The 21612-nt window shown below is 39.6% G+C and overlaps 1 protein-coding gene across 1 annotated transcript in view; it reads right to left on the bottom strand.

The window, feature by feature from the left end:
• Positions 1 to 21612, bottom strand: part of LOC124795425 (probable cytochrome P450 303a1) — a 151738-nt gene that overhangs the window by 55754 nt on the left and 74372 nt on the right. The window contains exons 4-5 of the mRNA XM_047259453.1: positions 8249 to 8526; positions 6667 to 6810 (exon numbers count right to left, since the gene is read on the bottom strand). Of these exons, the coding sequence (XP_047115409.1) occupies positions 6667 to 6810; positions 8249 to 8526 (422 nt within the window). The remainder of the gene's footprint in view (positions 1 to 6666; positions 6811 to 8248; positions 8527 to 21612) is intronic.

Raw genomic sequence — 21612 nt, 5'->3', positions numbered from 1 at the left:
CTCAATGCTGGACATGGTCAGATTTGCATCATCCAATCTCTCAGGTGAGAAATGAAGTCTCTTTTGTTGGTGTCCTCCATTATGATTGCATGTGGATGAGTGAACTCACCAGGAAGTTATAGTACGTCTCCACAAATTAGCCCGGTTGGTGAAGAGTCCACGTTGGGTTTCAAGCAAGACCAACACTAAAACTGTTTTGTCATGGCACATTAGTGTGGCTTTTAATGATTGTTTCCAGCGTTCAATCATACCATTACTTGCTGGGTGATAATGTATCGTCTTGTGATGTACGGTGTGCCACAGAATTTGTTCAGCTGGGCAAACAGTTCAGATCTGAATTATGGCCATGTTCTGTTGTGATGTGTATTGGACAACCAAAATGGGATATCCAATTTGAAACAATGGCAGAGGCTAATGTTCCCACTGAAATATTCTCCACTGGTATCGCTTCTGGGCAGCAGGTGAAGCAGCCAACTGCTGTTAATAGATATCATTGATGATTTTAGGGTGCTAACAGTCATACTACATCAATATGTAGACATGCCAATCTTGCAGCTTTGTCTAGGAAATCTCCCACAGGCACATGTATATTGTGAGGTATTTTGCATGCTGGCGTTGAACACCTGAGTCCAGGTTCTACAATCTTTCTACATAATGAGCCACACAAAATGGTTATCAATCAGTTTAACTGTTTACCTGATGCCAGTGTGATAAGACTTGTGCAGGCTCTCAACATGTGTCTATGGAATGAGGAAGGTGGGAACAGATGAGATCTCTCATTGGAGACTTAACAATATAGTTTAACATTTGTGGCAGGAATATCCTTCAGTTTCAGTGGAAGGTTGGAGGAAGTGACTTTCTGAAGCTTCTGGTCTGAGTCTTGTGCTTAGGTGAGTTGAATAAAAACCCCTGCATCTGTTACACTGTTTACAAGGGCTAGGCAGTCAGCTAGTATGCTGTCAGTTGCTGATAGGTGACATACATCAGTGCTGAATTGAGCAATAAATTCCAATTGACTGTATTGCCATGCACGCATTTATCATTGTTCTGCCTGGAGGTGTAGATGATTGGCTGCTCTGTATAAACTGCAAGCTCTCTGTTCTCCAACTGTGTGTGAAAGTATCTAATAGATTTATAAACCTTGACTGGTTCACGATCATACATGCAGAATTTTTGTTGTGACGGAGAGAGCTTGTGCAAATAAAATTCAAGTGACTACCATGCACTGCTACGTATTGTTGAAATGCTGCATGAACTGTGGTTTGACCTGCATCCACCAATGTGCTTCTAATGCAAGGAGTGCTGTATTCTTTATACTTTCCTTGACTCTCTTGAAAGAAGCATTCATGTACAGTACTGGCATTTTCTCCTAAACTTTATGGCCAGACAATGCTGCAGATAGAAGTTCTTGAATCTCTGCTGAATGGAGTAGATGATGCCAGTAAAAACTGAGAACTCACAGAAAGCAATGCAATTCTTTTGTTGTTTCTGGCTGTGAAATGTCCAATATTCCTTCTACTTCTTCCAGAAGCAGTAATGATACTGCTGCTGAGTTTGAGTTCAAGTGGACTAAAAAAAGTTTCTGGTTGCTCAAAAACACACTTGGCAGTGTTTAGTACAACCCCATATTTGTTCAAGTGTCTAAAGATTTCAACTAAGTACTGTTGGTGTTCTTCCACCATGGCCATAAAAACAAGGATGTCATCAGGGTAAGTAAAGTGATATCACAACCTTTGTAGCACTGAGTCATAAACCTCTGCCAAGTCCACACAGCATTGTAAGCTGAACATCATGAACTAACTAACAAAGAGGCCAAATGGTATAATAATAGCCATCTTTGGTATGACTCCATCAGCCATAGGAATTTGTGGTAGGCCTTGGCACAGTCTAGGACATGAAATGTATTTGTACCACACAATACATAAATGTAGACTCTTAATAGAGGTACAGGATAATGATGTGGTACCATTCTAACATTAAGGGCATGGTAATCTGCACATGGGCACGAGTCACCCCAATTTTTTGGTGCCAAGTGTAGAGGCAACAACCATGGAATACTGGAGGGGTATATGATATCTTCATTCAACATTACATTGAACTATGCTTTGGCAATAGCATAAAAATCTGGAGCAAAGCATCTTGGCCCATATGAAATTGGTGGGCTGAAAGTGGTGTTGGCGTAGTGCACAGTGCTGTGATGTACCTTTTTCGGATTTGCCTGGAAGTCATGTGATACCTGGGAACTGCTTCAATAGCCTGGCATATCCACTGCCTGCTGAGTGGACAAATTTGGCATTACCCATCGCTGTGCTGCGTCGAAACCCAGCAGCAGATAGGTCGCTGATGCTGTTGATGAAATGTGCGTTGGCGATGTCCAGCAGCAGACAATACGTTGCTAGAAAGTCAGCTCACATTATGGGTCACATTTGCTACAGTAAAGTCCCAAGTAAAGATGTGGCATAATCCTAAATCCAGTTCTGTGTGTTGCATGCTGTAGGTTGCTACAGATGAGTTATCGGCAGCAGAGAGGTGGAAAAACGTCAGTGGCCAATATTTATGTAGCAGGGTCTTGGGAAAATAAATCAATCAGATCCTGTGCCCACTAGAAACTTTCATCCTGTCTTCTGGTCAGTTATGAAGAAGCCCAAAGACAGTGACTGACAATTGGGTGCACCTACTTCCGACTGCCATTACTGTTTGGTAAAGCACACTGTTAAGTGCATTTGTGCACATGGTGTCTGAACTTTCTATGATACCAGAAAATGTCATGCTGTGCTGTGCCACCCACTGTTGGAGAGTTCATAGAGGAACAACTTCAGGATTTCCTACAAAAGCGTTCTCCAGCATTTCAGTTAGAGAGCAGCTCACCGATCTGTTTGCTTAGTGCTTCAATCTTGTTTGTGTGGCAAGTGTAATCTGCACAGATCACCATCTATCCTCTGCTGCATGCTGCCTCTGTCAAAATGCATCAGGATGGTGTGACCCGGTCCTGGATTCTATCTGTCAGGCACACTATGGTGTCTAATAACATCTTTGTGAGGGACGCTATAATGGCTTTTACTCGACTTGGCAGTCAACTGCTCCACAGTGTGTGCAACAGTGTATCTAGTACCATGCACGTGTCAACCATACTGTGCAGATGTTGGGTGTCCTGAGATGGCTTTCTGTCCCTGATGTCCTCCTGCATAAATTGTTGCCTCGCTCACTCTTTCTGAGAAGCTCACAATCTGTGGATCAATTGTGTCTCGCACTTTTCATATTCTTCTGTCTTCAGAAGTTTGGTTATTATCTCTTGTACTTCTGTGGCATTAAAGATGGTCTAATTGGCGGACCACAAGTATGAATTTTGTGGAGCTTGCTATTACTCCAACACAGAGAAAAACATATTGACTTGAGAAAATCATAATGCTCGATTGTGTGGCCTGGCATAGTCACCCTGTAATCTTTGATACAGGGTGTGCATCTACCATCTCTAAAAACTTCTTGACTCATAAAAAATTGGTCATAATTCTGCTGTATCATGCTCTATTCTCACTGGCTGAATCACGTCAGGGTCACTACTGTCACAAGACTAGTTTACAGCCCTCTGAACTGAATACAACATGATTGTTACTCAGCCAGTTACAGATAGAAAATATTAATTCTGGTGTATCATGAAAGAACTTTATTTAGAATAAACCAGGTCATCATTTTACATGCAGAACAATTCAAACATGTAATGAAATGAAAAGTGAAGCTTTTATCAGAACAAAACCAATCACAGAGCTTTGCACTGCAGCAAAGAGAAATTTAATCACAGTGCTCTTGGAGACCAAAGCATGAACTCTTTTGACAGCTGTGCTGAACAAATCAGCTGACAGCTTGTTGTCACTGTGTGCTGATGTTTGCTGATACATGGATATTTGTTTACTTGTTCAATAAGTTTACCATTAATGTTTAGATTACAATTTGATACATCATTCTTGCCATTAATTTTGTTTTATTTATAATTATTTCTAGGCCTAACACTCATTACTTTTCTTGATTCAGAGTAGGAGATGTTGAATACTATTTAAAGATGTCAACAAATATCATCATAGTGGATATTATTCAGCTTCTCTGCATTCAAGACAGTTCCTTCTTTAACAAAATACTCCTCAACATATCTTGAATGCATCAGATTTACATTTTCTTACAGCAGCATATTGATCCAATGGAGATATAATTATGGTTTGCAGGTCTTTGTCATCTATTCCACTGTTTTAAGCACCTTAACCATCTTGTCACGTTGTACGCTATTGAAAGCTTTTTTATAATCAATAAAACAGGCATAGACATTACATTCCATGTCTCCATGCCTCTGAACTGAGATTTGAATGCAGAGCGGAGCTTCTCAAGCATTAGCAGTATTTCTGAAACTAAACTGCTTTGGTGCCATTTGTTTTTCACAAACCTTGTAGATTTTTTTGTGAATAATTTTTAGAAATATTTTCAGGAGAGGCCCCATCAAACGTATTGTTCTGAGACCACAATATTCTTAGCTCCTCTTTTTTCTGTCCTTTTTTTTTAATATCATAAATTCTAATGAAAGCCTTTTGATGTACAGTATCCAAGTTATAAATTATGTTGATTAGTTTTGTCAACCATTATATTTGTTCTTCATCATACAACTTAAGGAATTCAGAATGCATGCCACCTGGTCCTGCTGTTTTCCAATCTTACATTGCCCTTAAAATGCAGCTTTTGTACAGAAGTTACCATACATTTCTTTTACTTTCTTATATACACTGGAGTGGCCATATTGAACTTGTAAAGTTTTGATCTCTGAGCATTTTTGTTTCAGTTCTTCCTTTTTATTTCTTTGATTTTTCCCTGTACAATTTTATTCAGCCTTCTGTACTCACTCCTGTTTTCTTTGCAGTTTTTTCTTTGATGCATAGTTGTAGTATTTTGGCATTCATCCATGACTTCCTTTCCCTTGTTTCAGTCTACACAGTTTCTATCTTGATGGTTTTGACTCTTTGAAATAAATTAATAATCGTTTCTTCCACCTTTACAACATCAGATGGTGCTCTGAAATTTTGGTTTAGTTTGACTTTCACCTCCCTTTTAACTGGTAGTCCTTTCAATTTTCGTAGATCATATTTTGTTTTCACTTTCTTTTTGATTCTTTTCAATTTTATCCTGAAAACTTCACTTGAATGATTGTGGTCTGGCTGTCTGAAATCTGAAAACAGAATTCTTTCATTTCATCACTATGCTGATTAGTAGGGGCATATACTTGTACTTATCTGTGCCAGTTTAGCACTAATTTGAAATACCAATATCCTTTCAGATACTGGTAATAAATTAGCAATGCATTAGGCCACTGATTTATGCCCTATCACACCTACTCCATGACAAAATTCTCTGTTGGATGTTACACGTCATACACTCTGTGTTCATCTATGTCACAACAGTTAGAGTTAAGCCATCTCTTCTCACTTACGTCCATGATACCGATCTTCGTCTTTTTCATTACTGGATGACATTGTGTGTTTCTCCCCTTTCTTGCCACTGTCCGTGCATATCCTAGTGTCTAGATCCTTGTTACACCACTCAAAACATTCCACCCCAGAGCTCCAAACTGAGGACTATATCCAGAACATTTTGCTTCAAGCTCACTCATAACCATAATGATAATACCAAGGATATTCCCAGGGATCTTTCATGGGATGGTTTCCCCTTGTCTTCTCCATTCTATGTGGTTGATCGATTATTAGTGCATCTGTCTTTAGAGGCAATTTCTTACTTCAGGAACAAGAGAGCTGTGTAAAGGTATGATAGCCACTAATGTGATACAGTTCCAATAAGACTGTTTGCCCACTGATAGCAATAAATCAGTCTGGCTTCGTTTTCTGAGCATCTGAATTCACACCCCTCAATTGCTCAGCAGAGGCATATAATTAAGAATAAATGGGATCAGGTGAAAAGCCACAAGATGTGACTGGCCACACAATTCCTCACAAACACCAGGTGCCCTTTGGGACTGTGTATTCTGTGCTTGGGAGACGTCCACACTGTATAATGTAATTTACACAATGTAGTAGCATTGGTGCCATTGTAAGTGCTAGTAATGAAAGCTACTGCACTATAGCCATTTACAGTAATAAAATCATGAAACAAGTGAAGCCAAAATGTGTGAAGGAATAAATATTTTCCCTATTGATCATGTCAGAGTTCTGTACATTGCACTACAGAGATAAAAAACTAACGCATGTGAATGAACTGCTGTTGTGTAGGTCGCACTTCATGTCATGTAATAATATGCTCTTTCCTTCTTTTTTTTTTTTTTTTTTTTTTTTTTTTTTTTTTTTTTTTTTTTTTTTTTTTTTTTTTTTTTTTACACACACACACAGGCCTCAGTTGCCATTTGACATTTCCTATATGTGTGCCTGCTTCTCAATACCACCTGTATATGTGATAGAATGGGTTATATAATTTTTTTGTATCATAATTGGTTGAATGCAAATTGTTTGTAACATGGACCAACATAAAATTTGTGCAATACATTTTTCTATGAACGCAAAACATTGTGGACAAGAAAGCTTTCACCTCAATATAAGCAAAGTGTAATACCATGTCATAATAAATCAAATAGAAATATGTAATTTAACTTCCATATAAGTAACAGTTCTTAGAACAAACCTTGAGGAATTCCCATACTTTTTGATGAATATAAATAAATTGCTTGTAGCCAGAGAGTTCAGGAGCAATGAATCGCAGCATTGGGAACTGGCTGAACAGGCAACCCACCATGTCAATATTAGCAAACAGCTCTGTCAGAAGTCCCTGCAACAATGTGATGTCAGCATAAGTCATTTTTATTGATGAAATGTAGATTGTACTCACTTATTCAGAAACACGAAGTAGTGAAATACAATAACAGACCTAGACATTTCATTTCAGAATTTTTCATTACTAATAGAGACATAAGCCATCAGATCTTAGGTGAGCTAAAATCTTTCCCTGACTACCGTAGTGGTGCAATGACAGCTGTGTGGTTCTGGAATGGGAACAAGGAAGGGGCTGGATGGGTGAGGACAGTGACTAACGAAGCACATAATTCAAGAAGAAACAGAATTTTAAGCACTAAAATGAGTTCACTATGTGATGTTAATTTATGAACCTCATAGAGGCATTTGTTTAATAATTTGAGGATTCTGGCTTTGCAGTGCATATGCTTTACTTACTTATATGAGTCTTGCAGTTTACAAGATGACACAGCCAAATCCAGGACTTTTGTCTGGAGGGAGAGGGGCGGGTGAACTGAGTCCATAGAAATGTTCTATCATCATGCTGTCTCCAAATTCTCTAGAGGAAAGGTCTGTTGCAATGGGTTTTTTGCTAGCAAGAAACAGATATAATTCTAGGGAGGGGGGGGGGGGGGCGGGAGGGAGGGAGGGCTGCAGCTCCAAAACTTCCCCCCCCCCCCCCCCCAACCCTCTTGGATTTGCCTCTGCAGGATGAAGTTGTTGAAAAGGAACTTTGATGTCCATGCAGAAAACATAAGATAGGGACACAATCGTTGAATCTTTGTGTTGCAAGCTCACCTTCAAGTACTATTTCAGCTATAATATCTTCACAGGTTATCAGCTGAGTGGCATCATCTTCTAGTCACAACATGTCAATGGACTGCGTATCCATCATTTTCACCTGAAGATGATGGATATTCAGTCCATTGAAATGTTGCGACTAGAAGATGATACCACTTGGCTGATAACCTGTGAAGATTTCATAGCTCAGGTGAAAGGGTTTTCTGCTGGAAAGCTTCTTACTTCCCTTGTGAGAATACTTTACATGTTTTCAGCTGTGTTATGGGAATGAAATTCACTGAAATGAGTGAAAATTAGAATGGCTGCTTCTGCCTGTTAATGTGTTACTTTTTCTGTTTCACAACCATGAAGGCTCTCCATCATAATATTAGAATTCAGATACCACCATCCATTCTGTAACTATGAAACAAACTCCCTATAACAAACACTTACACAATAAAGACACATATATAAGACAACTACTCTGAAAAGCTGTATAATCAGAAATCTTCCATAAATGAAGATGACACTAATCTGACATTATTGTGCAACATGTGCCAACATAATAGGTGCAAAATTCAAAGCTCTCTTTGTGCCAGGAAACAAATTTTTACCTTGTCCTCATAAAACCTTAATCAAAACTCAAATTCTTTTGTAAGACTAACAATAGTCAGTACTGAGGATGAGACACTGACCTGCAGACGCTTAAGTTCAAGATCGTCAGCACTATATCGAATCCCAGCAAGCATGGACCACAGTGTGTTAAGTACGTAGACACCAAAGACGTCATGCATGGCAACAACTGCTCCTGTTTCCTGAGTGCCCACGCGGGACCGCATAGCAGCCACCAGTTCACCAGCCTCTGCCTCAACCAACTCAGCCATGGTGCGCCGCCCAAAGCCAAATTCACGCAAGTGACGCAGAACAAAGCGCCGCTGCTCCTGCCAGAACTCCTCATCTGTCAACAACACTCCTGAAACAAAGTATCAGTTCCAAGTAGTCATATGATGAAATCTAATTGTATGTTATGCCATATTTTTCTACCACTTAAGGTAAGAAGGTGTCATGAAAGCATTGCAGTTTGTATAAGAAACAGACTATGTTGCAGTTTTGTGTCACTTGATAGAATTGTTATGGAAATAATTTGAAAATGAGGCATTTTCTGTGCCACAAGCATTGCAAGAAAACATATCTGTGCTTGGTCACTAGTTAAAACTTGGAAGTTATGACACGTTCTTGAAACAGTTGATGGGATGAACTGTATACCATGTTCTGCCACTACAGTGCCATTACCTTGTTTTATTACCTGGCAGGATGGTAGCTTATTGTATAATGATGCTGGGAGCCACACAACTTGGACAATTCTTGGAACAAAACAGATGCAGATTGCCAGCCCTTGTCTATAGCGATGTCGGAGAGGGCAACCAAATAATGCTGTTCATGTGGGGATGAAGGTCTTTGCTATTGTCTCACCAGAAATGTGGGCTGGTTTGCGACCATGTATCACACTTGGATGGTAAAAAAATACCAACCCACACCTGATAATGCAACCAGTAAGAGCGTATATACACTTGTACATTTACATATAGAATATGCAAAAAAAATCAGAAAATATGGAAAAATGTGGAAGAATCAATAAATGTCAAAAATTTGGTAATATATGGGTATGACATAATCATACAGCATATCTGTATTTATACTTAGGAAGTAGCTGAAATTTTTTGTGACAGAAGCACTAGATCAAAGTGCCTAGAGGATACTTTCCTAGAAAGCTACAAGTCTGTACCAAGGAAGGGAGAACTACTAGAATCACAGCACTATCTGGTTCCCAGAAAATGAGTGCTAGATCTGTGCTAAAGGTTAAGAGACCTCACAGCTCCCTTGGAAAAAATATATGGCGTTTGTTATTTAGGGATGGAAGTAGACTCATAGGTGACACACACACTCAGAAATTAAAAAAAAATCATTATACAGGTGGAGTCATTGGTAGACAGGGGTTGTAATAACTAGATATAAGAGAAGTAATGACACAACATATGATTTAAGAATGGAAAGTTGTTGTTTTCTAGAGAGACATGGTGACAATGTGGAACTCTCATACTCGCACTAGTTCTGTGTGTGTGAGGAAATAGTCATGTTATTTTATTCTGACTGTTAGGGTATTCTTTCCCAATGTGTGTGAGTTACAAGTCATATGTGTTGGAAACATAAAAATATTTGGATGCAATGTAAAGTGGTATGATTCCAGAATCAAAAAGTGGTACCTGTGCATAGAATATTGACATTACTATAGATAAAATCACAAGAAGTTTGCTGAGAGAGGACAAAAGTGGCTCTGTACACAATATGGATAGCATATATTTTATCTGATTGACTTAGTGTAGCACCCATTGCTCAGTGTTTATCTAATTTTTAAAATCATTTATCCTACATTTAACCATTTTTTTGATTGTTCTCTCTGGCAGTGTCAGCTCTGTAAAATTTACTGCTTTCGATATATGTGCAATTCACTGTTTTGGAGGAGACTGAACACATGTTAGAGAGAAATGGTAAAAGATACAGTCAGTGGAGATACTGCTCATCACTCTGTGGAAGGCAATGCCTAACACAACTGATTTGTCAGGGTCCTTCGATAAGTACATCTGCTAATCTTTGAGCCCCTGCCAGTTATCCAGTGGTTTCAATGCTTAACATTTGATCATAATACATTTTTACTATTTAAACAGCCAGTTACATTCCTGATGTAAAGTGGACCTGGTTGACATTAAAGTGAATTTCCTTCATTAGTATGTGTTTTGAGTAACATCACATGTGCTGAACTGAGAACCTAACTCTGGATTGTGTGTATTATTTTATCAAAATACATGTCTTACTTCTACTTAAAACTGTATCAAGGTCATCCATACATTGTGATGACCCTCCACGCTAGGGTAGCATTATCGCATTCTTGTATACAGTTGTCAGGCTCTGGATTGGCATCTCACATTTTTTTGTACACTGAAGAGTTAGAGAAACTGGTTCACCTGCTTAATATGGAGTAGGGCCCCCACGAGCCTGTAGAAGTGACGAAACACAAAGTGGCACAGACTCGACTAATATATGAAGTAGTGCTGGAGGGAATTGACACCATGAATCCTGCAGAGCTGTTCATAAATCTGTAAGAATATAAGTGGGTGGAGATCTCTTCTGAGCACCATGTTGCAAGACATTCCAAATATGGCATCCCAAATATGCTCAATAATGTTCATGTCTGGTGATTTTTGGTGGCCAGTGGAAGTGTTTAAACTCAGAAGAGTATTTCTGGAGCCATTCTGTAGCAATTCTGGGCGTGTAGGGAGTCACATTGTACTGGTAATTGCCCAAGTCATCGGAATGCACAATGGACATGAATGGATGCAGGTGCTCAGACAGGATGCTTATGTACGTGTCACCTGTCAGAGTCATATCTAGATGTATCAGGGTCCATACCACTCCAACTGCACATGTCCCACACTATTACAGAGCCTCCACCAGCTTGAACAGTCCCCTCTTGACATGCGGGGTCCTTGGATTCATGAGGCCGTCTCCATATCTGTACACATCCATCCACTCAATACAATTTGAAATGAGACTCATCCAACCAGGCAACATGTTTCCAGCCATCAACAGTCATATCATCAGCATACAGTACATTGTTGCATGGCATATAATTTGAGAAGTCATTGATGTAAACAATGAGTAGGAAAGGGCCAAGCACTGAGTCTTGTGGAATTCCTCTCTATACTTTCATGGGTGTTGACTTTCGATAGTTTGTCTTTACTAATTGCACCCTGTTGCTTAAGTATGATTGAAAAAAATTGTAATGGTTTATGTACAATACCATAATGTTCTAGTTTTTTTAGCATTATTTCATGTGTGACTGAGTCGAAGGCTTTTTTTTAAATCTAACAGTGTAGCACACTGAAATACGCGGAGTGTGACGGTGTGTGTTTTAGTGCTAGGTGTACTATCGTTGCATTTTTCAGTGCGAATAAAGTGTTTATTCGAGGATTAAACTTTGCATGTGACTCGATTATTTTTTATTACTGTAAATATCTCTAGTGCCCCCTCCTTGAGGTTTTGCTGTATCTGCCACTGGGAATAGCTGATATAATATTCACATTAATGTTCTGCCTAAGACATTTAAGAATCCTGGAGATACTAGTAGGTATCAGATAGATTATACAATGGTAAGACGGAGATTTAGGAACCAGGTTTTAAATTGTAAGACATTTCCAGGGGCAGATGTGGACTCTGACCACACTCTATTGGTTATGAACTGTAGATTAAAACTGAAGAAACTGCAAAAAGGTGGGAATTTAAGGAGATGGGCCCTGAATAAACTGACTAAACCAGAGGTTTTAGAGAGTTTCAGGGAGAGTGTAACGGAACAACTGGCACGAATGGGGGAAAGAAATACAGTAGAAGGAGAATGGGTAGCTCTGAGGGATGAAGTAGTGAAGGCAGCAGAGGATAAAATAGGTAAAAAGACGAGGGCTAGTAGAAATCCTTGGGTAACGGAAGAAATATTGAATTTAATTGATGAAAGGAGAAAATATAAAAATGCAGTAAGTGAAACAGGCAAAAAGGAATACAAACGTCTCAAAAATGAGATCGACAGGAAGTGCAAAATGGATAAGCAGGGATGGCTAGAGGACAAATGTGAGGATGTAGAGGCTTTCTCACTAGGGGTAAGACAGATACTGCCTACAGGAAAATTAAAGAGACCTTTGGGGAAAAGAGAACCACTTGCATTAATATCAAGAGCTCAGATGGAAACCCAGTTCTAAGCAAAGAAGGGAAAGCAGAAAGGTGGAAGGAGTATATAAAGGGTCTATACAAGGGCATTGCACTTGAGGACAATATTATGGAAATAGAAGAGGATGTAGATGAAGATGAAATGGGAGATACGATACTGCGTGAAGAGTTTGACAGAGCACTGAAAGACCTGAGTCGAAACAAGGCCCCGGAAGTAGACAACATTCCATTAGAACTACTGACAGCCTTGGGAGAGCCAGTCCTGACAAAACTCTACTATCTGGTGAGCAAGATGTATGAGACAGGCGAAATACCCTCAGACTTCAATAAGAATATAATAATTCCAATCCCAAAGAAAGCAGGCGTTGACAGATGTGAAAATTACTGAACTATCAGTTTAATAAGTCACAGCTGCAAAATACTAACACAAATTCTTTACAGACGAATGGAAAAACTGGTAGAAGCCGACCTCGGGGAAGATCAGTTTGGATTCCGTAGAGATATTGGAACACGTGAGGCAATACTGACCTTACGATTTATCTTAGAAGAAAGATTAAGGAAAGGCAAACCTACATTTCTAGCATTTGTAGACTTAGAGAAAGCTTTTGACAATGTTGACTGGAATACTATCTTTCAAATTCTAAAGGTGGAAGGAATAAAATACAGGGCGTGAAAGGCTATTTACAATTTGTACGGAAACCAGATGGCAGTTATAGGAGTCGAGGGGCATGATAGGGAAGCAGTGGTTGGGAAGGGAGTGAGACAGGGTTGTAGCCTCTCCCCGATGTTATTCAATCTGTATATTGAGCAAGCAGTAAAGGAAACAAAAGAAAAATTCGGAGTAGGTATTAAAATCCATAGAGAAGAAATAAAAACATTGAGGTTCACCGATGACATTGTAAAGCAAAGGACTTGGAAGAGCAGTTGAACGGAATGGACAGTGTCTTGAAAGGACAATATAAGACGAACATCAACAAAAGCAAAACGACGATAATGGAATGTAGTCGAATTAAATCGGGTGATGTTGCGGGAATTAGATTAGGAAAAGAGACTCTTAAAGTAGCAAAGGAGTTTTGCTATTTGGGGAGCAAAATAACTGATGTTGGTCGAAGTATAGAAGATATAAAATGTAGACTGGCAAAGGGAAGGAAAGCATTTCTGAAGAAGAGAAATTTGTTAACATCAAGTATTGATTTAAGTGTCGGGAAGTTGTTTCTGAAAGTATTCGTATGGAGTGTAGCCATGTATGGAAGTGAAACATGGACGATAAATAGTTTAGACAAGAAGAGAATAGAAGCTTTAGAAATGTGGTGCTGCAGAAGAATGCTGAAGATTAGTTGGGTAGATCACATAACTAATGAGGAGGTATTGAATAGAATTGGGGAGAAGAGGAATTTGTGGCACAACTTGACAAGAAGAAGGGATCAGTTGGTAGGATACGTTATGAGGCATCAAGGGATCACAAATTTAGCATTGGAGGGCAGCGTGGAGGGTAAAAATCGTAGAGGGAGACCAAGAGATGAATACACTAAGCAGATTCAGAAGGACGTAGGTCGCAGTAAGTACTGGGAGATGAAGAAGCTTGCCCAGGATAGGGTAGCATGGAGAGCTGCATCAAACCAGTCTCAGGACTGAAGACCACAACAACAGCAACACAGACATTTAATAGACTGGTGGCCTATCTCAGACGTTGTTGTCTTGATCGTGAACTGCGAACTGGGGTGAGCGTTCCTCTGCTCAGTCGTAAGTAGACAAGTCATTGAGGTAGTGTGGTGAGGAAGCGTCCCTGCGCTGGTGTTTCTCATTCGTCGGTGCGACATGCAACGAGCATACTCTCTTTGGTTTCGTTGCGAGATGCCAACCTTGCTTTCGCACCTCGCCACAGGAGTGAACAACGTGACAAGAACACGATGCATTATAACGGAATTCGCGGGGAATACGTTGGCCGACGCGCAGCGACCAGTTTACGTCCAAAACGCTGGGCGAGTTCGTTTGTTTGTTCGGAAGGAGAGGTGTTTGCCCACCTTCGGCCGGTCGGTGGTGACGACAGAATCGAGGCGCATGCCCGGCAATCTTTCTCAAACAATTTTACAAAAACGATCCTGTAAAAAAAAATTTCGTTTTGCATGACTTATAGCATCATACTTCAGCTTCGTGATAATGTGCCTATCGCTTCGTTAATGATTATAATTACTATGATGTTTGCATGTAAGTAAGACACTGCGCGATATTCGAAAAAGTTTGCAATGAAATATAGGGGTCGCTATGATTTTGCGTTTGGTGCATATTACATAATATCTGTGTACGAAATATAGCTAAAATATTGAATTTTTCTTTGGACTTGGTTGGAGGTCTCAATCTGTCACCAATCTCGAGAAAATCTATCTAATGTAGCACACTAATTTTCGATCGGCCGTACCAGCTGTACAGCCAGTGTGAGGTATCCATATCATTCCTCATATTTCATAAACGCTTTGAAATATCGAAATGTGATTTTGGCAAATGATAGCAAGCAAAGTATTTTGCCATATCGTTATTATTCAAAACTTCATTATCTATTGTATTTCACTAAATGGCTTTTTCGATGAGAAAATGTGATTTTTAAGGGTCATCGACAGCTGGTTAAATGAGAAATGCTATGAGTTTTGGAGTAACATAATTACAGACATTACACCTTTTTTTCTTGCCGAAGCTGTGCTTTTTCGTAAGCTCTTGACCTTACTTTTCCTCGGATCCTCAGTTTAAACAACTGTTTCAGAATTCTCTCGCGATTGCGTCTGCACAACATGTTAATGAGGTGACAGTGTGTTATCCCCGCTGCATTTTGGCAAAAGAAGCAAATTTTAACATGGCAATAAGAGAAATATGTAGATTTTACTCATAATTCGCCACTCATGATGCTTCTCTGAAAGCTGCAAATGGTTAACAAGCCAGGCGAAAATAAATCATTGCTTTTGTTGCATTTTCTGCGGAATTCTTTTTAGATACTAACCAAAGCAGAGGTGACACAGCGCCTGCCTGGAACTCCAACCATTTCCTCATATCCCATACGTGACCTGCCGATTATGCGTCTACCGGTTATGTTATTCTGTGCACACTCTACATATTGTTGCAAGCTAGCACCACTGCATACGTGTAAATACTGTGACGTGACTGCAAGGCATAGATGACGTGACAGATCCTAGAGATAATATTTCACTGTATTACATGCATTGTTCTGCGACAGTTAATACAACTGATCGGTGAAACGCCTGATCTCTCATATTTCCAAAAATTGTAACTCGTTGGTTAGCAGGAGCATTAGTGACGAAAACGGGCGAATAATTTAACGTTTCGAGGGTGACAGGATACGCAGTAATGACAGTATATGTAAAACATTGCAGAACATCGACGGTGAAGAGGAATAGTGGGCAAAAGCCGAAGTAAACTGACGGAGACCGACGAGCATTAAAAACGATTATGAATAGACAGCGTAAAACTTCCACAGCAAGAGTTTTTGTCAACAAAAGCAGTTTGGCGGGAGTTTCGGAAGGCTAACTTTCAGGGAAGCGCTACAATTGCAAAGTGCTTAATAACGACCCCAGCGCAAAGTTGCGAAAGAGGAAACCTTTTATGAGTGGAAGAATGTAGTAAGGTACAATGAATCATCGTTTAGCTGTTTCTTACAAACTGTTGGATTATGTATGGAGAAAACCAAAAGAAGCCTACGATCTGGCATGCCTGCTTCCTACAGTCAAGCATGGCAGAGGTTCTGTTACGACTTGGGTGGCTTTCTTGTGGTAATCAGATGGCCGTAGCATTACCCTCACTGGCCGGATTACTATAAATGAATATCTCCACGTTCTCGACACTGAAGTGCTTGCTATGACTAGCATATTGCCGTCAAAAATTGCAGTATTCCAAGATGATAACGTGTCCATACAAACAGCCAAAGAGATCCAGACAAGGTTTACGGAGCATCACGATATCGTCAAACAACTTCCCTGATCAGCATAATCGGCGGTTCTCAACATCGTTGAATCGTTATCGAGTGTTTTAAGACGGAGAGTGAGGAGCAGGTTTCCAGCTCCAATATCGTTCAACCAATTGGCGGATGTTTCGGTACAAGAATGGGAGAGCATTCAGTTGGAGACTTAAGACACTGCAAATCCATTGCACGAAGAATTACAGCTTTTCTCAAAGCCAATGGTGGTCCGACTCCTTATTAATAAATAAATATTGTCTATATGTCAAGCGTTCATATTATTTTTCCACTTCCTGTACTTTTTGCTGGGGCTGGGATTGGTTGCAGATACTGGTCAGCTCTCTCTAGGTGCATACTTCATAGCTCTGTGCTAATTCTTATAAACACAGTATCTTTTGTTGCAAGAATCAGAATTTTACTATGATGTTATTTTCAGTAATATCAGAATGAGTTCATTTTAACACACATTAGTACTGTAGAGCCTCGCGGGATTAGCCGAGCAGTCTCAGGCGCTGCAGTCATAGACTGTGCGACTGGTCCCCGCAGAGGTTCGAGTCCTCCTTCGGGCATGGGTGTGTGTGTTTGTCCCTAGGATAATTTAGGTTAAGTAGTGTGTAAGCTTAGGGACTGATGACCTTAGCAGTTAAGTCCCATAAGATTTCACACATATTTTGTAAAGACATTGCTTTCCCCGAAAATCGATGATTTTTTTTTTTCTTTCTTTTGTGCATGTCCTTGTCATAGTAAGTATGTATCATTTATTTCAACTATTGTTTATTTGTTAATACGTCACATTGTTTCTTCATTCATTTTGCTACTGTTTTATATTTTATATTGTACGAATATGAACGTTCTGGTTTTATATGCTTTGTAAATCTTTGGTTAGGCTAGGGGAAGTACTGGGTCAGAGAGAGAGCGAACGACTTCGATAGAGAGCGTGCGAGTTGTGGTACGCTGCCGGTTCGCGGGTGGAAAAACGCGAGAAAGTTCGGCGTGAAAGACGGTGATACGTGGAGGAACAATTAATTACAGTGCGTCCGCTGTGTTAATAGGAGATCGTGTATTATTAGGTGAACAGTAAAACCTGAAAAGTATATTGAGTGTTTGTGGTGACGATTTTACAAACTGTGTGAACTTGTGACAATTAGCCATGAATCAGACACCATTGTCGTGTGGAGACACTAGCTGTGAAAGTGGAACAAACCAAAATGTTAATTAAAAGAACAGTGCTGTGATTTGATCAAGAAACATTTTTTATATCGTCCAAACTGTCTTAAAGACGACGACGTAAATTGAACTGATGTTTAACGGACTGTTATAGTGATAAACACATGTGACTGTTTTCCTATGGCAACACGGTGAAAGAACTGTGCGAAGTATTGGCATTAACCGGATATATATCGTAAATACTAAAGACATTGCATAATTCCGACCTACCCGCACCGCGTGATTAATAAACTTTTAATAATAAAACGTCATGCGCGTAACGACAACGCACATACTGAATCTATTATTATCGCGCCAGTGCTGTCAGCTGATTCGACTACAACGGAGACGTGGACCACCGCCGTAACTGGAATATTATTGAAACAGGAGGATGCATCATTATCTTCAACGCCACGAACCAGGATTCACTTCACACATCGTCCGCGCGGACCACCGCTGACGTCATCGCCGTGCCTGCAGCAACAGTTAAGACATTAAAAAAAAATATTACGCTCTCTCATTTCAAAATTAAAGACAATTGCGGTTAAATTAACTATTTTAAAAATACTGTCACAATATCTCAGTTTTGTTTAGTCCCAATAAATATTCTTTCCATTATTTACTCTTGTTGACTGTTGAAAACCCGCCAAAATAAAGTTCAAATAATAATAATTCTTTCAAAATTCTTCTCAAACATTTTGCTGCTCATTATAGTTTTATTTTAATGTTTGTTTGTAACTTCTTTTGGAGGGAGTACATATTTTATTTTTTGTGTAGTAAAATTAGCTACCATAAAATTACGTATATTACCAGCTGATGCTGTCCGCCATTACTGCTTGAAAACTACACCTATTTTCTCATTGGCTGTCAGCTTCAAAACAAAATTACGTATTTCGTGGGCATCTAGCAGATGCGCGATGTCTATACAGGCCCCTACAATAATTTGTTTTTACTTTTGCATGTTTACTGGAATTATATTGACTTTAATTGTTCATTTGGCCCCCGTTTAAGTGATTTATCGCATCTATATAATAATTGTACTGAATTACCGAATTTTTTATTACGTTAACATTGGCATACCATATTCAGATTAAAATTGACGTCTTATTGGCCTCACATAAGATTCTGCGCGTTCTGACAAAGACTATGCCATTTTTTTTATTTAAAGGTTTTTTTAGAAGTAGAGGACCAGTTTTTTTACAATTTGAACATTTTTAGTACTGTAGAGATGATTTAGCAATAGTTTATACATCGAGCTATATGTTTCCACCAGGTTAATCTCACTGTGGTTATCGATGCACACAGTTCATCTAGATGTGTGGATAGACTAACATTTTACAAAACATCTAATAACTCACAAGAATCAAATTTAGAAACAATGTCATGCTGTCTGGAGCCTATTTTACTAGCGCTGTGCTTATTCCTTTTTTTACCCATGTTGGAAGCATTACAATTTTGTTTTGACGAAAGGTACGCAGACTGTTTTGACATCAGTTATTTCCAACAATGCGCTCGTCTTAAAATTTAAATTATGACATCACACAGTCTATAATGTAGTGGTGGCTTCTAGTGAAAGTACACCATTCCATACATTACAAAATTGTGACCATGAGAGTTTTGGAGCATGGAATTTATCTTTTACTGCTGATTCACATACCTGCATGTATATTTCAATTTTGCGCAACATAATGTGTGTTACAAATAGAAGAAAGTCTTGTAAATGGGACATCATTGCAGTTAAGAACTAAATTTGATCAATATCTCCTAGCAGTGTATGTGGTATCAGGATGTGTTACATTTAGAGGGTAGGTATAAACTCTCCTTATTGTACTCTCACTGGAACCCATGGTAGGGTTGAGAAATTAAATGTTAAGTAGTTGCAAATTCTGAAACATATTTCATGAATTTACAGGTGAGGTTTCTAAGGAGAAACTTTTTCATTGTGTTTTCACATTTAAATTTTCCATCTGACAGACATTTTATATCACGGGATTTGTGATCAAAAATTTTGTTGGCAGCTTGTGCACCCCATTTTATGTTAAAGGCAAACTTTCTGAGGAGTAATGAATGATTTTCTTCTTCTTCTTCTTCTTCTTCTTTTGCTACTGTAATTATGTACATCATTGTTGCTTCAGAAGTGTGGTAGCTTAAAACCTTCATGAAGGAATAAGTATACTGGAGGCTTAGCAAGAGTTGAGGTACCACACTGTGGTATTTCTTATACAAATAAAGTCTTTAGTTAGAAATCAGATAAAGGAAGGGCTTACAGAATTTTCGTTTCTAACATATTATGATGCCACATACACACTAGTAATGACATGGTGGCTTAGCAGTGGTAAATAATTCGGACACATATTGCATTGTGAGAGACTTAGAGATTAATGATGTCGACGCAATATGGTGTTGATGTAACGTCGAGAGCAGTGGAGCGTAACTCATGTTATTGGAAAAAATTGTGGAATGTACGGAAAATGTGAAATATATGGAAAAATACAAAAAAATGGGCGAAATATACGTAAAACTGGGTAACATGTGGAAGAATGTGAGTACTTACCTATCTCCCTGGGTGTGGACTCTGTTAATGCCTTGAATAAAATGGTTCAAATGGCTCTGAGCACTATGGGACTCAACTGCTGAGGTCATTAGTCCCCTAGAATTTAGAACTAGTTAAACCTAACTAACCTAAGGACATCACAAACATCCATGCCCGAGGCAGGATTCGAACCTGCGACCGTAGCGGTCTTGCGGTTCCAGACTGCAGCGCCTTTAACCGCACGGCCACTTCGGCCGGTGCCTTGAATAACAAATATCACATATAGACCTCGAGTGACATGGCTTACTGTAACTACAATACTTTGTTATTAACAAATAGACAGCCTGATTCTCTCCCTATACTGCCCAGCTCCAGGGTGAAGCCACCCACTCAAGTGCCCAAGCTATAATAGATGAAAAAGGTGAGTGCTTGAATCTCATTGGTCCAGGGGGAAGGGAAAGTGTGCGGAGGGGTGAGAGGGGTGACCTTGATCAGCTGCCGGTGGTTCGCAGGGGGCAGAGGAGTGGGGAGTGACCTTGAATATGTCACCCAAGTGTGCAAAATAACACCGGAAGTTCTTATCTTATCAGCAATGCCCACTTTAATTGGAGATCGCCCTGATAACCTATGAAGGCGTGCAGAAAATTAATGCTTCCGAATTTTTCCTTCTGTTCTCGATATCAGTTGAGATATTGCATGACATGAATATTACTCAGTCGACTTTTCCACTTCGCTGACGCAAGTTGCCACCCTCTGCCACAAGAGGGCTACGAATTGTAGCGTGTAACGTGGCAGCGTGTAACGTAACTATGTCGGTGCATGACAGATTCTCAGGAAACTGAAATCACAAATTCGGGGAGGTCGACCACACATGAAAAAATGGTAGATATCGAAATAGACGACAGAGGGATAGAGAAACAATTAAAATCGCTCAAAAGAGGAAATGTAGCTGGACCTGATGGGATACCAGTTCGATTTTACACAGAGTACGTGAAGGAACTTGCCCCCTTTCTTGCAGCAGTGTACCGTAGGTCTCTAGAAGAGCGTAGCGTTCCAAAGGATTGGAAAATGGCACAGGTCATCCCCGTTTTCAAGAAGGGACGTCGAACAGATGTGCAGAACTATAGACCTATATCTCTAACGTCGATCGGTTGTAGAATTTTGGAACACGTATTATGTTCGAGTATAATGACTTTTCTGGAGACTAGAAATCTACTCTGTAGGAATCAGCATGGATTTCGAAAAAGACGATCGTGTGAAACCCAGCTCGCGCTATTCGTCCACGAGACTCAGAGGGCCATAGACACGGGTTCACAGGTAGATGCCGTGTTTCATGACTTCCGCAAGGCGTTCGATACAGTTCCCCACAGTCGTTTAATGAACAAAGTAAGAGCATATGGACTATCAGACCAATTGTGTGATTGGATTGAAGAGTTCCTAGATAACAGAACGCAGCATGTCATTCTCAATGGAGAGAAGTCTTCCGAAGTAAGAGTGATTTCAGGTGTGCCGCAGGGGAGTGTCATAGGACCGTTGCTATTCACAATATACATAAATGACCTTGTGGATGACATCGGAAG

The sequence above is a fragment of the Schistocerca piceifrons genome, chromosome 4 (genome assembly GCF_021461385.2).
Source record: "Schistocerca piceifrons isolate TAMUIC-IGC-003096 chromosome 4, iqSchPice1.1, whole genome shotgun sequence".
Classification (NCBI taxonomy): domain Eukaryota; kingdom Metazoa; phylum Arthropoda; class Insecta; order Orthoptera; family Acrididae; genus Schistocerca; species Schistocerca piceifrons.
This window is presented reverse-complemented; position numbering and strand designations above follow the sequence as displayed.